The sequence below is a fragment of the Camelus ferus genome, chromosome 9 (assembly GCF_009834535.1).
Source record: "Camelus ferus isolate YT-003-E chromosome 9, BCGSAC_Cfer_1.0, whole genome shotgun sequence".
In the NCBI taxonomy this organism is placed as follows: domain Eukaryota; kingdom Metazoa; phylum Chordata; class Mammalia; order Artiodactyla; family Camelidae; genus Camelus; species Camelus ferus.
In genome coordinates, this window is record NC_045704.1 from 11193007 (window position 1) to 11209381 (window position 16375).

A 16375-nucleotide genomic window follows, 5' to 3' on the forward strand; every position below is an offset into this window, starting at 1 on the left:
CATCCATTGACGGTAAAAACGCTCATCAACATATTTCAACATAAAAAATGCCATTTTATGACAAATCCACAGCTAATATAAGACTCAATGGTGAAAAGTTAAATCTTTCCTTTAAAATAAGGAACAAGACATGGATGCCAACTCTTACCACTTCTATTTAACAAAGTATTGGAAATTCTAGCCACACCAATCGGACAAGTGAAAAATAAAAGGCATACAAATTGGAAGGAAGGAAAAAAATGGTCAATATTTGCAGATGACATGAATATATCTATCTATCTATCTATCTATCTATCTATCTATCTATCTATCTATCTATCTATCTATCTACCTATATCTATATCTATCTCCCTAATAATCCTGAAGTCCCCACCAGAAATCAATCTATCTATATCTATTATCTATATCTATATCTATATCTAAATCTAATAGTCCTGAAGTCCCCACCAGAAAACTATCTGAACTAAAATTAATTCAGTAAAGTAGCAGAATATAAGATTCATATACAAAATTTTGTTATTTTTCTATATACTAATGAAGACAACCTACTGAGTGGAAAAAAATTTGCAAATAATATGACTGTTGAGGGATTAATATCCAAAACATATAAAATGCTGTATAACTGACTGACAAAACACCAACTCGTTTCAACAATGGGCAGAAAATCTGAATAGACATTTCCCCAAAAGACATACAGATACAGACAACAGACACATTAAATGAGGCTCACTGTCACTAATCATCAGAGAAATGCAAATTAAAAACACAGTATCACTTCATACCTGACAGAATGTCTATCATCAAAAAGTCTACAATGCAAATATTGCCAAGGATATGGAGAAAAGGAAACTATTGCATATGGTTGATGGAATGTAAATTGGTGCAGTCACTATGAGAGGTACTTAAGAAACTAATAGCAGAACTATCATATGACACAACACTTGAAGAAAACAAAAACACTAGTTCAAAAAGAATATATACAAGATCTTACGGTAGCTCACAGAGAAAGGAATGTTACAATGAATATATATATATATGTCCATGTATAATTGAAAAATTGTGCTCTACACTGGAATTTGACACAACACTGTAAAATGATTATAAATCAATAAAAAGTGTTAAAAAAATATATAGTTCACTCCAAATTTAGACCATGAAGCTGATACAAAGTATTCAGAGATGGGCAATTTGAAATATAAAAAATTTTGCATGCAAAATAATTAAGAAAGTATTTCAATGCAAAAGATGCCATTGTCTGGGGGATTCCTTTAGAGAGAATGACCAAGACATTGATTATAACCAGGTACTTAAAAATCAAATCTGTGGATATCAGCCTAGGTTCAGTGTGTTAAGGAAGAGACAATAGTAAAAAAGAGAAACATTGCCCAGGATTCCAACCATTGTCTGTGACAAGAACATTATTCTTATTTCCACATCCTTGGAGTCTATTCTGTCATTCCGTATGTTCTCCTATGAATCAGTGTAACAATCATTCTTCTAATCAAAATGGCTCACTGAAGATTTTTGACACCAGGAGTAACTTCTTTTCATTTTTCAAGAGTAACTTCTGTGCTCCCATGGGAATGCAAAAGACTTCAATAGGCAGGAAAAGATGGAGACAACTTCCAGTAAATTTCATGGAAGGTGAGTGCTAAGAATGCAGTGATCTTAGCTAAGTGAAATCATGAAAACTCACAGGAAATGGAAAGAAAGCAAAATCCACAGTTTTAGAATAAACTGGAATTTGATATTCATATTGGAAAAAAGGAAATCATCAATAACTACCCAAACCATACATAAGTTCTGAATGGATTGCTGCTGATCGAAATTATAAAGTAAAGTAACTATGCTTTTGCAAAACAAGAGAATATTTCTGTGGCCTTAGAATAAGACATTATTTCATAAGCAGCAGAACATATTTAACCATTGATGTGTAATGACAAATTAAATTACATTAAAGTCAAAACCCAATTCTTACCAAAAATTTTAGGTTTCCTCCTTTGCTGTATATTCTATTGGAGCCATTTTCAGGGCATTTTGTATAAGCAAGTTTTTTTTGCCTCTGAGCTGAAATTAGAAACTATCCATGATTGCTATGATTTGACCATAAATTGGGGAATTTAAAAATTGGGGACCAAATAGTGGCCTCCAATATGCCCTCTGCCACCTTCTTCATTCCCAGCTCCATCTCTCTTCTTCCCCCAACATGTGTTTATTACCAAACCAAACTTGGGTCCATATGATCCTTTTAATGTATTGTTGTATTCACTTTGCTAATACTTTGTTGAGGATTTTTGCATCTATGTTTATCAGAGATTTGGGCCTATAATTTACTTTTTATGTGATTTTGTTCTTCACTGATTTTGGTAACAGTGTGGTGTTGGCCTTTCCTTGCAAAATGAGTTCTAAAGCATTCCCTCCCCATTCAATTTTTTGGAAGAGCTTGAGAAGGCTAGGTATTAAATCTTTGAATCTTTGGTAGAATTCACTTGTGAAGTCTCTCGTCCTGGACTTGTTTTAGGGAGCTGTTTGGTTACTATTTCAATCACTGTACTAGTTATCAGTCCTTTCATATTTTCTGTTTCTTCCCGATTCACTCTTGGAAGGTTGTATAATTCTAAAATTTGCACCACTTCTTCTAGGCTGTCCAATTTGTTGGTGTATAGATGTTTGTAATATTCTCATAATTCTTTGTATTGCTGTGTATCTCTTGTTTTCTCTCCTCTGTTGTATCTTAATTTTATTCATCAGAGCCTTTTCTCTTTTTTTCTTACTGAGTCTAACTAAAGCCTTGTTGATTTTGTTTACCTTTTCAAAGAATCAGCTCTTGCTTTGATTGATCTTTTCTATTATGTTTTTAGTCTCTATTTATTTCCACACTCATTTTCCTTCTATTATTTCCTTCTTGACTTCCTCTTGGAGAAGGTTGGAATCCTAGTCTTACTTCTGATCATAGAGGAAATGCACTCATCTTTATACCATTGAGTGCAATGTTCATGTTGGCTTCTCATTTGTTCTTTAGTATGTTGAGTTATGTTCCTTTTCTATGTGCTTTGTTGAAAGGTTTCATCATGAAAGTTTTCTTTCATGAATGAGTGTTAATTGTTTTCAAAAGCTTTTTCTGCATCTATTGTAATGATTTTTTTCCTTAAATTTTTTAATGTGGTGCATCATGTTGATTGATTTGCAGATAATGAATTCATCTCACATTCCTGGGATTAATCTCAGTTGACCATGATGAATGATCTCTTCAATGTATCACTGAATTTGGTTTGCTAATATGTTGTTGAGACTTTTGTAGCTATGTTCATAAGTGATGTTGGCCTGTTTTTTCTTTTTTAATTGGGGGTGGACTCGGTGTTCTTCTCTGGTATTAGTATCAGGTTGATGCCAATCTCAGAGTGACTCATACATGCTTCTTCCTCTTTAATTTTTTTGGAATAGCTTGAGAAGTATTGGTTTCCATTGTTCCTTAAATATTTCATAGAATTCACCAGTGAAGCTGTCTCACACTAATTTTTGTTAGCTGGGAGTTTCATGGTTACTGATACAATTTCATTACTGGTAACTGGTGTGCCTCTATTTTTAACTCTTCATAATTCAGTCTTGGGAAACGGTAGAATTCTAGCTAACTATCATCTCTTCTAAGTTGTTCATTTTACAAGTGTATAGTTGTTTCTAATAATCTCTAATAACTTTTTGTGTCAGTGGTGTCAGTCATAACTTCTCTTTCATTTCTGATTCTAGTTATTTGGACCCTCTCTTATTCTTTTGAAAACATTTTTGGATTACTTTGGTTGAACATTTATCAATTTGATTTACCTTTTAAGGTACTAGTTTTTAGTTTTATTTAAAACAAGGCTATATAAAAATACAAAGAAGGATATTATATAACGATAAAGCGATAAATAAAAGAAGGGGATATTACAACATTAACATTTCTACTCCCAATACAGGAGCAACTAAATATATAAAGAAAATACTAATACACATAGAGGGAGAAATTGACAATAATACAAGAATCATACAAGGACAGTAACACCCTACATACATTAAAGAACAGATCATCCAGACAGAATATCAATAAGGCAACAGGAATCTTAAGTATCACAACAGACCAGCTGGACTTAACAAAAGTCTAGTGGACATTACATCCAAAACACCAGAATACACTTCCTTTTTAAAATTGAAACATAACTGATTTACAGTGTGTTAGTTTCAGATGTATAGGAAAGTGATTCAGATATATATCATGAATATATCATATGGTAATTCTCTTTGTCTGACTTACTTGACTCAACATGATAATCTCTCAGTCCATCCATACTGTCGCAAATGGCAGTATTTCATTCTTTTTCACAGCTGAGTAGTATTTCATTGTATTTACATACTGTACCTTCTCTATCCATTCATTTGTTGATGGACATTTAGGTTGCTTCCATGTCTTTGCTATTGTAAACAATACTGCTATGAACACTGGAGTGCATGTGTCTTTTTAAAATTAACTTTCTTCAGATTTATGCACAGGACTGAGACTGTTGGATACTATGGTAAGTCTAGTTCTAGTTTTTTTGTGGAATCTCCATTCTGTTTTCCAAGCTGCATTCCCACCAACACTGTAGTAAGGTTCCCTTTTTTCCACACCCTGTCCAGCATTTATTATTCGAGACATTTCTGTTGACAGCCATTCTGAAAGGTGTGAAGTGCTATCTCATCGTACTGCTGATTTGCGTTTCTCTAGCAATTAGTTGTATTGAGCGTATATGCATACTCCTGTTGGCCATCCGTGTGACCTTTTGGAGAAAAGTCTATTTAGATCATCTGCCCATTTTTGATTGGGTTAGTTTTGTTGAGATAGTAAGCTGTACGTGCTGTTTGTATATTTTGGAAAAAAATCCCTTGTTGGTGGCATCACTTGCAAATATTTTCTCCCATTCTGTACGTTGCGTTTTTTGTTTCATTTATGGTTTCCTTTGCTGTGAAAAGCTTTAAAGTTTAGGTTCCATCTGTTTATTTTGCCTTTTATTTCCATTACTCTTGGAGATGAATCCAAAAAAATATTGCTGTAACTTATGTCAAACAGCATCTCTTCTAGGAATTTTATAGTATCTGGTCTTACATTTCAGCTTCAATCCATCTTGAGTTTATTTTTGTACACAGTGCTGTAGAATATTCTACAGAATATGTATTTTTTCAAATGCACATGAAATGTTCTCCAAGGTACATCATCTTCTAGGCCATAAAACAAGGCTCAGCAAATTTAAGTGGACAGAAATTACATAAAGACTGTTTTCTGACTACAATGGTATGAAATATAGCATCAACTGCACAAAGAAAAATAGGAAAAAAACAGTTATGTGGAGCCTATACAACATACTGAAAAACATAAGGTTAGTATAGAAATCAAAGAGAAAATCAGATATACCGTGAGGCAAATGAGAATAAAAACACAACTTTCTAAAATCAATCAGATACAGCAAGAGCATTTCTACAAGGCAAGTTTATAGGCCTATGTTTAAAAAATGAAAAATCTCAAAAAAAAAAAAAATCTTAACTCACCATCTCACGGAATTAGAAAAAAAAGAACAAGGCCCCAAATCAGCAGATTGAAGGAAATGATAAAGATCAAAGAGGAAATTTTAAAAACTACAGACCAAAAACCCCAGTAAACTTGGTAAATGAAACCAAGATCTGGTTTTTTGAAAAGATAAACAAAGTTGATAAGCTGTAGTGAGGCTCATGAAGAAGAAAAGGAAGGGGACCCAAATAAAGAACATAAGAAATGAAAGAGGGGAAATCACAGCTGATACTACATGAATACAGAAAAATCATAACAGGGTCCAATGAAGGGTTATGTGCAAAGAAATTGGACAGCCTAGGAGAAACAGATAAAATTTCTAGAAACATACAATATTCTAAGATGGAATCAGGAAAAAAGAGGCAATGTGAACAGACTATTTCATAGCAGTAAAATAAAATAAATAATAAAAAGTTTCCAGTAAACAAAGTCCAGGATGGGAAAGCTTCTCATGGAATTCTATTGGACTGTATAAAGCAAAGGTAATACCTATTTCTCAAAATAATCCAAAAGCTGAAGACCACCAAATTCATTCTATGAGGCTACCATTACCCTGATACCAATGCCAGAAAAAGATAAAACAAAAAAGAAAATTACAGACCGATAGCTTGATGAATACAGTTGGAAAATTATCAAAAATATTAGCAATTCAACAATACAGAAAAAGGCTGAAAAACAATTAACAAGGGGTCATTTTTCCAGAGATGCGACAGGGCCCAAAATTCACAACTCAAACAATGTGATACATCACATTAACAAAAGGAGGAATAAAAATCACATCATCATCTCAACAGAAGCAGGTAAAGCATTTGACAAAGTTCAACATTCACGCATGATGAAAACTAACTGAAGTGAGTACAATGGCAATGTATCTCAACACAACTAAGGGGATTTATAACCACCCACCCACAACTAACCTCATACTCAACGGTGAAAATCTGAAAGCTTTTCCTCTAAAATCAGGAACAGGATGCCCACTCTCACTACTTGTATTTAACACAGCATTTGCGTTGTAGCTACAGCATTTAGACTAGAAAGAGAGATAAAAAACACTAAATTGGAAGGGAAGAACTACAGCTGTCACTATTTGCAGAGACATGGAACTATACATAGAAAACCCTAAAGTCCTCACCAGAAAACTAATACATGAGTTCAGTAAAGTTGCAGAATCCAAGATTAATACACAGAAATCTATTGCTTTTCTATGCACTAATAATGAATTATCAGAAAGGGAAAGCAAGAACTCAAACCTGTTTAAAATCACCTTAAAAAGAATAAAAGACCTAGGAATAAATTTAACCAAGGAGGTGAAAAATCTGTACTCTGAAAATTCTCACACCAAATACAAAAATAAACTCAAAATGGATTAAAGACCCAAGTGCAAAAATGGAAACCATAAAACTCCTAGCATAAAAAACAGACAAAACTCTCGGACAGAAATTGTAGCAATATGTTTTTAGATCTGTCTCCTCAGGCAAAGGATACAAAACCTAAAACAAATAAATGGGACCTAACAGAACTTGAAACTTTTGCATAGCAAAGGAAACCATCAATAAAGCAAAAAGGCAATCTACCAAATCCTAGACAATATTTTCAAATGATATGACTCATAAGAACTTAATATCCAATATATATATAAGCTTAGACAACTCAATATTAAAAAACAAACAATCCAATAAAAATGGGTAGAAATCATGAATAGACATTTTTGCGAAGAGGACAAGCTGATGGCCAACAGGAACATGAAAAGATACTCAACATCAATACTCATCAGAGAAATGCAAATCAAAATCACAATGAGAGATTACCTCACACCTGTCAGACTGGCTATCATCAAAACAACCACAAACAACAAATGTTGGTGAGGATGTGCAGAAAGAGAAACCCAAGTACGCTGCTGGTGGGACTCTAACTCGTGGTCACCACTGTAAAACAGTATCGAAATTACTCAAAAAACTAAAAATAGAACTGCCATATGATGCAGCATTTCCATTCCTGGGTATATAGCCACAGAAAATGAAAACACTAAATCAAAAAGATACATGTATCTCAATATTCATAGGAGCGTTATTTATAACAGCTAGGTCATGGAGTCAACCTACGTATCCATCACAGATGAATTAATGAAGATGTGGTGTGTTTATTTATTTATATATGATGGAATATTTGAATTTGTGACAATGTACAGAGACGTGGGAAGTATGATGCTTACTGAAGTCAGACAGACAAAGACAAGTCCTTTATGCTACCACATATATGTGGAATGTAAAAAAAAACCTCACAGATACAGAGAAGAAACTAGTGGGGACATAAAAGAGGAGAGGGGCAAGTGAGTGTAAGGAAGTCAAGGTACAAACTACTATGTGTAAAATAAATAAGTTATACAGACATATTTTACATCAAAGGAATAAAGCGAGTATTCTCTAATAAATTTAAGCAAAGCATGATCTATATAAGTATTTAATCACTATGCCGTATACCTGCAACTAATATAATATTATAAATTAACTAATTAAAGAGAAAATAATTTAATTTAAAAGGATAATTATATAATGTAATAGAGGTGCTAATTTTGGGCACAATAAAAAATATATTACAGTATACAGTTACCACGTATTACCACGTCATGCACTTTACTTATTTATTTATTTACCATGACTTTTTCTTTTTTTAACAGTTTTTATTGAGTTATAGTCATTTTACAATGTTGTGTCAAGTTCCAGTGTAGAGCACAATTTTTCAGTTATACATGAACATGCTTATATTCATTGTCAAATTTTTTTTCGCTGTGAGCTACCACAAGATCTTGTATATATTCCCTGTACTATACAATATAATCTTGTTTATCTATTCTGCATATGCTTGTCAGTATCTACAAATTTTGAACTCCCCGTCTGTCCCTTCCCACCATCCTCCCCCTTGGAAACCACAAGTTTGTATTCTATGTCTATGAGTCTGTTTCTGTTTTGTATTTATGTTCATTTAAAAAAAAATGACCATCTCATGCACTTTAAATTCATACAATTTTATATGTCAAATATATTTCCATGAAAAAAACAAAACCTTAAAGTATTTTGTTTTTCTGTTCTCTCCCCCCTCTTTTTACTGCATTTCACATCAAAGTAGCCATTTCTACATGAAAATATTTAAATGTGCTAATCTCCCTGCAAAACATCATATTTCCAATAAATACCACCATCTCTCTAAGGATGTTACGTATAAAACTTATAACTGGCTAACAAATGCCATCCTGCATGAGACTGATTTGACCTCCACATGCACAACAAGCTATTCTTTATTCTGTGCAGACATTAATTTCTTCAATTGTATTAATGACAATTGCACATACCGATCCATTTTCATGCATACCTTTATCTATAAGTTCATTACTATTTTATTTCTGGGAAACTAATTCATTAGATTGAAAGCTACACACTTGGAAGACTTTGTATTATGCAGATCACTTCAAGATCTGGTATTTATTATTCCATAAATTCTAAACTCCTTTTCTACAAGAATTTGAAAAACTTCAATGACACAATTAACTAGAAGATACTTACATTTCATGTCAATACTATTACAATTGTTCATTTTCAAGGAGATGCTCAGCATTTCCAGTATGTGATTTTCTTCAGATCCAATAGCTTAATTAGGTGTCAGAGGATGAATGAATTGATCAAATATTTGACAATGCTACATTATGGACATAAATGAAATTTACATATTACTCATTAAAAAAGGGGTTTTACATTCCTTATCCAGGCAAAGTAGAGGCTGTGTACACTGGAGTCACGGCTGATGAGCACAAAGGGGCTGACAGCTGGGAAGCATGCACTCATGACTGTAGCGATGGTCACAAGGAACCAGCTGGGATTGTCCAAAAGAGACAAAACAATTTGAAAGATGGAGGAAAGAGTGTAGAAGTAGACGAAAGTGGTCACCAGAAGAAGAATGGTTTTAGTAGCTTTAGACTCAGGAGAGAATCTATGGGAGGCACTGGTCCTATGAATGTGTTGGACCTCCTGCTTGTGCCTGTGCAGGATGAAAATCATGAAGCCACTGGCCCAGAGCATGAGCCCCAAACATGAAACATCAGGGAACAAAAGCAATGCTGCAAATAGGGCATCTCTGGTTTTGTCATGACGAATGGAAGAACAGTATCCAAAATCCTTGTTGTTTGTGATGTTTCTGTCACTCCGTACACCACGTATGTAGATAAGGAAAATGATATTTAACAACATTTGCAAAATCCAACATAGGAGAATAGAGGGAACAATGTACTTGGGACCTTTTACTTTAAGCTCTGCCCACCTGGAGTTCCTGGGACTGACCATGATCACCCGAAAGACACTCAAGAGGCAGATGCTACCAATGGACACTCCCCTCCCCACTCTGTGAAGAAACAGAAATAGTTTGCATCCAGCATCACTGGAGAAATGTTTCCACCCAAACGCCATCATTGTGTGGGGGACGCCTTTACAGAGAAGGGTAAGGAAGTTGGCTACAGTCAGGTGCTTAATTATCAAATCTGTGGACCTTAACCTGTAGCCAGTGATGTACAGGATGATATAATGGCAAAGAAGTGAGAAATTCCCCAGGATTCCAACCACAGTCTGCACTAAGATGATCACATTTAAAGTCAATTTCCTGCTATCCATCCTCTCAGATATTCGTCCCTGGTGTCTGTCTTGTCAGTTAGAATGTCCTGCATGGGAACACAAGGCACAAGCTACACATATAGTGTCAGCTGAATCCAATATTCTCCACTTACCATTAGTTCCCACTGGAAACCATTTACTGAATGTTTTTCTGATAGTAGCAGTATTTCAAGGGTTGCATGTATAACATTTAAAGAGGACTTCAAATGTTAAATTAATCATTGGATCACATGTGATCACTTCTTCATTCTTCACAAATCTATCAGGCAGTCACTTCCATGAATTTAACTGTACAGATGAGGAAAAGGTACACACAGAGTTTAAATATTTGTCCAAATCTGCTGCTGTTAAAGATACTGTAGTGAACCACCATGCTCTGCCAAAATCCTAGGGAGCGCCATTCAAATTATCAACCAGATATTTATTTTCTTTTGAATTTACACCTTAATATTTGATTTTAGACTGGTGGTATTTTCTAAGTTTTATCATAAAAAGAATCCTTTTTTTAAACTTTCACTTTATTATGTCAAAATCAATTATGAATAAAGCTTTAGATATCTTAATATACGTCCATGCACTGCTGGCAAGAAATTATCATGGGAACCTGCCCCAAGACAAGTAAACGTAATGAAGATGAGAGAGGCTTGAGATCAGGATGGCAAAAGAAAGACTCCGTTCCTGTTAAGGGAGAAACGTAAGACTAATACCACTTATCACAGAAATCACTGAGTAATCAATCACATGTAATTCCATAAATGTTGGGACACAAAACAACAGTACATGACAAAACACTGTAAAGCAAAACTAAATGATTATCAGACCATACAGTTAGCTCTATGTTAATACCATATAGAGTGAAATGGAAATTCAGCAATGAATGAAGATTCATGAATGATATTATCATACAAGACATACATGCAAATCATCACTTGCAAGGCATATGTTCTGCTTTTTAACAACTGAAATACTAGATTTTTGGCTTCATATCAGAAACATGAATGGAAGCAACATGATACGCAACAACAGCTGCTGCCTGATACTCATAATTAGCTTGTCAAATGTTCCTTAAATTTAAGAATGACAGTAACCACACCATAATCAACACACTATGTAGTTTTCCAATAGAGACACTCTCACAGCCTCCATTAAGTGCAACACACCTCTAGTTAGAGAAAACCTTTCTATTCAAGCCATTACCATTTGGACACACTTTCTGTACAGGATTAGATGATCTATGCAGATTTATCATACCCTTTATTAAAAACCTGGAGGTATTAATTCTGCACCTGTAGTAATCCTGAACAATGAGTCAATGATTCCTATAAGGTAGACTCAACAGCTGATTGATTTTACAACTATATTTTTAAGCACTTAAAAAATCAAGTTTATCCCCTGGATTCAGAACAGCAATGGCTATCAGTGAGGATTACATCACACTGCAGAGGAGCCCTTAGGAACTGGTGTAGGGTCTAAAAATCCATCTCTCTTTACCAGCTCAGCTTGTATCTGAGAATTATTCCACCTTCTCACATGGTGCTGGCACTGAACCGGGTCAGTACACAGAAGATGGCCTTTTTCTGACTTGATCACTTAGCCAGACTCGATCTGCCTTTCTCTTACAGGCTCTGCCACTCACACTGATATACAATACAACATGCTTACCTGACACCTTCCTGCTGCCAGGACGGTGGCTCAGGGTTATGATCCTCTTAATTAGTATGTGTGGGAGGGAGGCAGGCACACCTACATATATGGGCTCGTGAGTCTGTGTCCTGATCTGCTCTCCCCTTAGAGCTGCAATTATCATTTCACCTGTAGCAGCAATGGGAGTGTAGGCTTGGGACCTGAGAACATTTCTGAAAACTTTTCTCAGTTGTTAACTATGAAAAACAATTACAAGCTTCTAGTTAGCACCCCTTAGAGGACAACTGGAAAGCTTCCAAGAGCCTCTTTCTTTTCCATGATCCATGAAGGCAGACAAAGTGTCAAAGGGAGGAGAGTAGGAAATGCTGAATCACACACAAAAGGGACTGGCATAAATATGCGTATCCCGCTGGAATCTCCACTTCCCTGAGATATTTCTCTACCCAAGACAAGTACTTTCCTAAACTTCACACCACTAAACTGATCCATCAATTAACATACAGGTAGAAAAGTGCAATGAGACAAAATACCTGAAGTATATACAAAGTGATAGAAGTGAAAGGAGGAACATGATAAAGAACTCATTACAGAAATTATTTACACATATCAAATCAACTAAGTTGGATTCATTTGCATCTTTCTATACCAATTATTATGGATCTTGTAGGAAAACACATTCTAACTTTACTGACCACCATTAATGATAAAAAGTAGATGCAGAAAAACTAAATAGAAAAAAGAGAAGGTTCAAAAACAGTGTCTCAAAAAATAAAAGCACCCAGATCTGATGGCTTGACAGATTCTAATATTTGTGCAAATATCAACAAAACCAGTGCTCAATTACTTAATTCAAGATGATCACACCGGGAGACTAAACACCAGGCTACTAAAAATAATAGATGAAAAGGAATCAGAAAATGCCTTGAAACAATTAAAAATAGAAAACAATTTTGCAAAATCCGTGGGACACAGCAAAAGCAATTCTAAAAGGGAAATTAACAGTGATAAAGGCTAACCTCAAGAGGCAAGAAAATCTCCAACAGGCAACCTAACCTACCATTTGAAGGAATTAGAGAAACAAGGACAAATGATGTCAAATCAGTACACAGAAGGAAGTATAAAGGTGAAAGAGGAAAATGTAAAAAGCAGGGACCAAAAAACCCATACAGTAGGTCAATGAAAACAAGAACTGGCTTTCTGAAAAGATAAACAAATTTCATTAGCCTTTAGGCAGACTTATCAAGAGTAAAAACAGGCCCATATAAAAAAAAAAGAGGCTGAAAGAGGAAAAATCACATCCCATATCACAGAGATACAAAAAAAAAACCTCCTAAGAGAATACTGTCAACAATTATATGGCAATAAATTTTACAACCTGGAAGAAATGGATAGATTTCTAGAAACATACAACATTCCTCACGTGAATCAGAAAGAAACAGATTATGTGAACAGACAGATCACCAGCAGCAAAACTAAGGTTTTAATTTTAAAAATCCCCACAAACAAAAGTGCAGGGCTGACGGTTTCACAGAGGAATTCTACAAAACATAAAGGAGAGCTACTATTTAATCTTTACCAAATTATTCCAAAAATTAAAGACGATGAAACATTCCCAAATTTATTCTAGGAAACTTTTATCATGATACCAAAATCAGACATACAACACACATACACACAAAGAATTACAGGCCACTATGGCTGATGAGTATACATGCTAAACTCCTTAACAAAATATTAGCTAGCCAAATTCAACAAGATATCAAAAGGATCATAACCATGATCATGTGGAACTTATTTCAGGGATGCAAGGTTCATTCAATGTACAGAAATCAATCACTGTGATACACAACATTAACAAAAGGAGCGAAAAAATCACATCATTCTCTCTACAGATACAGAAAAAGCATATGACACAATTCCACATCCATTTATGATAAAAACACTCATCAGCGTGGGTATAGGCAACATATCTCAACATAAAAATGCCATTTATGATGAATCCACAGCTAATATCAAACTCAATGTTGAAAAGCTGAAATCTTTCCTCTAAAATCAGGAACAGGATAGGGATGCCACTCTTACCACTTCTATCTATCACAGTATTGGAAGTTCCTGCCACAGTAATCAGACAAGAGAAAGTGACAGGCGTGCAAATGGGAAGGAAGGAAATAAAATGGTCACTCTTTGCAGATGACATGATGATCGATCGATCTGTCTGTCTCTCTGTAGAAACCCTAAATTCCCCACAAGAACACTATCAGAACAAAGGAATTCATTAAAGTTGCTGGGTCGAAGATTAATATACAAAACTTTGTTGCTTTTCTCTACACTAATGAAGACAATCTACTGAATGGGAAGAAATTTACTTGCAAATAATATGACTGTTGAGGGATTAATACCCAAAACACATAAAATGCTTTATAACTGACTAACAAAACACCAACTCGATTCAAAAAAGAAAGAAAACCTAAATAGACATTTTCCCAAAAGATATACAGATGGCCAGCAGACACATGAAATGAGGCTCACCATCACTAATCATCAGAGAAATGCAAATTAAAAACACAGTATCACTTCATACCTGACAGAATGCCTATCATCAAAAAGTCTACAAAGCAAATATTGGCAAGGGTATGGAGAAAAGTAAACTCCTGCACAAGGTTCATGGAATGTAAATTGGTACAGTCACTATGGAAAACACTATGGGGGGTCCTTAAGAAAGTAAAAGTAGAACTATCACAGGATACAGTATTTGAACGAAACAAAAACACTAATTCAAAAAGAATATAGTTCACTCTGTATTTACATTCTGAAGCTGATACAGAGTATTCAAAAATGGGCAATTTGAAATAGAAAAACTTTTGCATGTAAAATAATTAAGAAAATATTTCAATGCAAACCTGCCATTCTCTAGGGGATTCCTTTAGAGAGAATGACCAAGACATCGGCTATAACCAGCTTCTTGAGAATCAAATCTATGGATCTCAGACTATGTTCAGTGTGTTAAGGAAGAGATAATGGTAAAGAAGAGAAACATTGCCCAGGATTCCAACCATTGCCTGTTGGAAGAACGTTATTGCTGTTTTCACATCCTTGGAGTCTATTCTGTCATTCAGTATGTTCTCCTGTAAATCAGTGTAACAATCATTCTTCTAAGAAAAATGGCTCACTGAAGATTTTTGACACAAAGAGTAACTTCTTATTTTTCAAGAGTAACTTCTCTGCTCCCATGAGATTGCCAAGGACTTCAATAGGCAGGAAAAGATGGAGACAACTTTCAGTAAATTTCATGGAAAGGGATCCTTAAGAATGCGGTGGTCTTAGCTGAGTGAATTCATGAGAACTAACAAGAAACGGAAAGAAAGAAAAATGCACACTTTTACAGTAAATTGGAATTTGCTACCCATACTGGAAAAAAGGAAACCCTTAATAACTATCCACATCATACACAAATAAATTCTGAATGGATTGTTGCTGATTTAAACTATAAAGTAAACTAATTATGCTTTTGGAAAACAAGAAAAGACTATTTTTGTGGCCTTAGGATAAGACATTATTTCATAAACAGCACAAAATATTTAACCATCGATGTGCAATGAAAATTTAAATTACATTTAACTCAATAGCCAATTCTTACCAAAATTTTTAGCATTCCTCTTTTCCTGTAAATTCTATTGGAGCCATTTTCAGCGCATTTTGTATAAGCAAGAGTTTTTCCCCTGAGCTGAAATTAGAAACAATTCATGACTGCTATGATTTGACCATAAATTTGGGAATAATAAATGGGGGACCAAACAGTGGCCTCCAATATGCCCTCTGCCACCTCCTTCATTCCCAGCTCCATCCCTCTTCTTCCCCCAACATGTATTTATTACCAAACTGAACTTGGGTCCATATGATCCTTTTAATGTATGGCTGTATTCACTTTGCTAATATTTTGTTGAGGATTTTTGCATCTATGTTTATTAGAGATTTTGGCCTATAATTTACTTTTTATGTGTTGTTCTTTGATTTTAATAACTGTGCAATGTCAGCCTTGTCAAATGAGGTCACAAGCATTCCCTCCTCTTCAATTTTTTGGAAGTTTCAGAAGGCTAGGTATTAAATCTTGTGAAGTCATCTGGTCCTGGACTTGTTTTGGGGAGCTGTTTGGTTACTGTTTCAATCACTGTACTAGTTATCAGTCTATTCAGATTTTCTATTTCTTCCTTATTCAGTCTTGGAAGGTTGTATAAGTCTAAAATTTGGGCCATTTCTTTTAAGCTGTCCAATCTGTTGGTGTATAGATGTTTATAATATTCTCGTAATTCTTCGTATTGCTGTGTATCTCTTGTTTTTTCTTCTCTTTTGTTTATTTTATTGATCAGAGACTTCTCTTCTTTTTTCTTACTGGGTCTTAAAGGCTTGTTGATCTTGTTTACTTTTTCAAAGAACAAGCTCTTACTTTGATTGACCTTTTCTATTACGTTTTTAGTCTCTATTTATTTGCACACTA

At 34.7% G+C, this 16375-nt stretch overlaps 1 protein-coding gene across 1 annotated transcript in view; it reads right to left on the reverse strand.

Moving 5' to 3' along the window:
* Window positions 1–9309: 9309 nt before the first annotated feature.
* LOC102511007 (vomeronasal type-1 receptor 4-like) overlaps window positions 9310–16375 on the reverse strand; it is a gene marked incomplete at its 5' end in the record, with an annotated part of 34615 nt that continues 27549 nt past the window's right edge. The window contains one exon of the mRNA XM_032487385.1: window positions 9310–9970. Within this exon, the coding sequence (XP_032343276.1) occupies window positions 9310–9970 (661 nt within the window). The remainder of the gene's footprint in view (window positions 9971–16375) is intronic.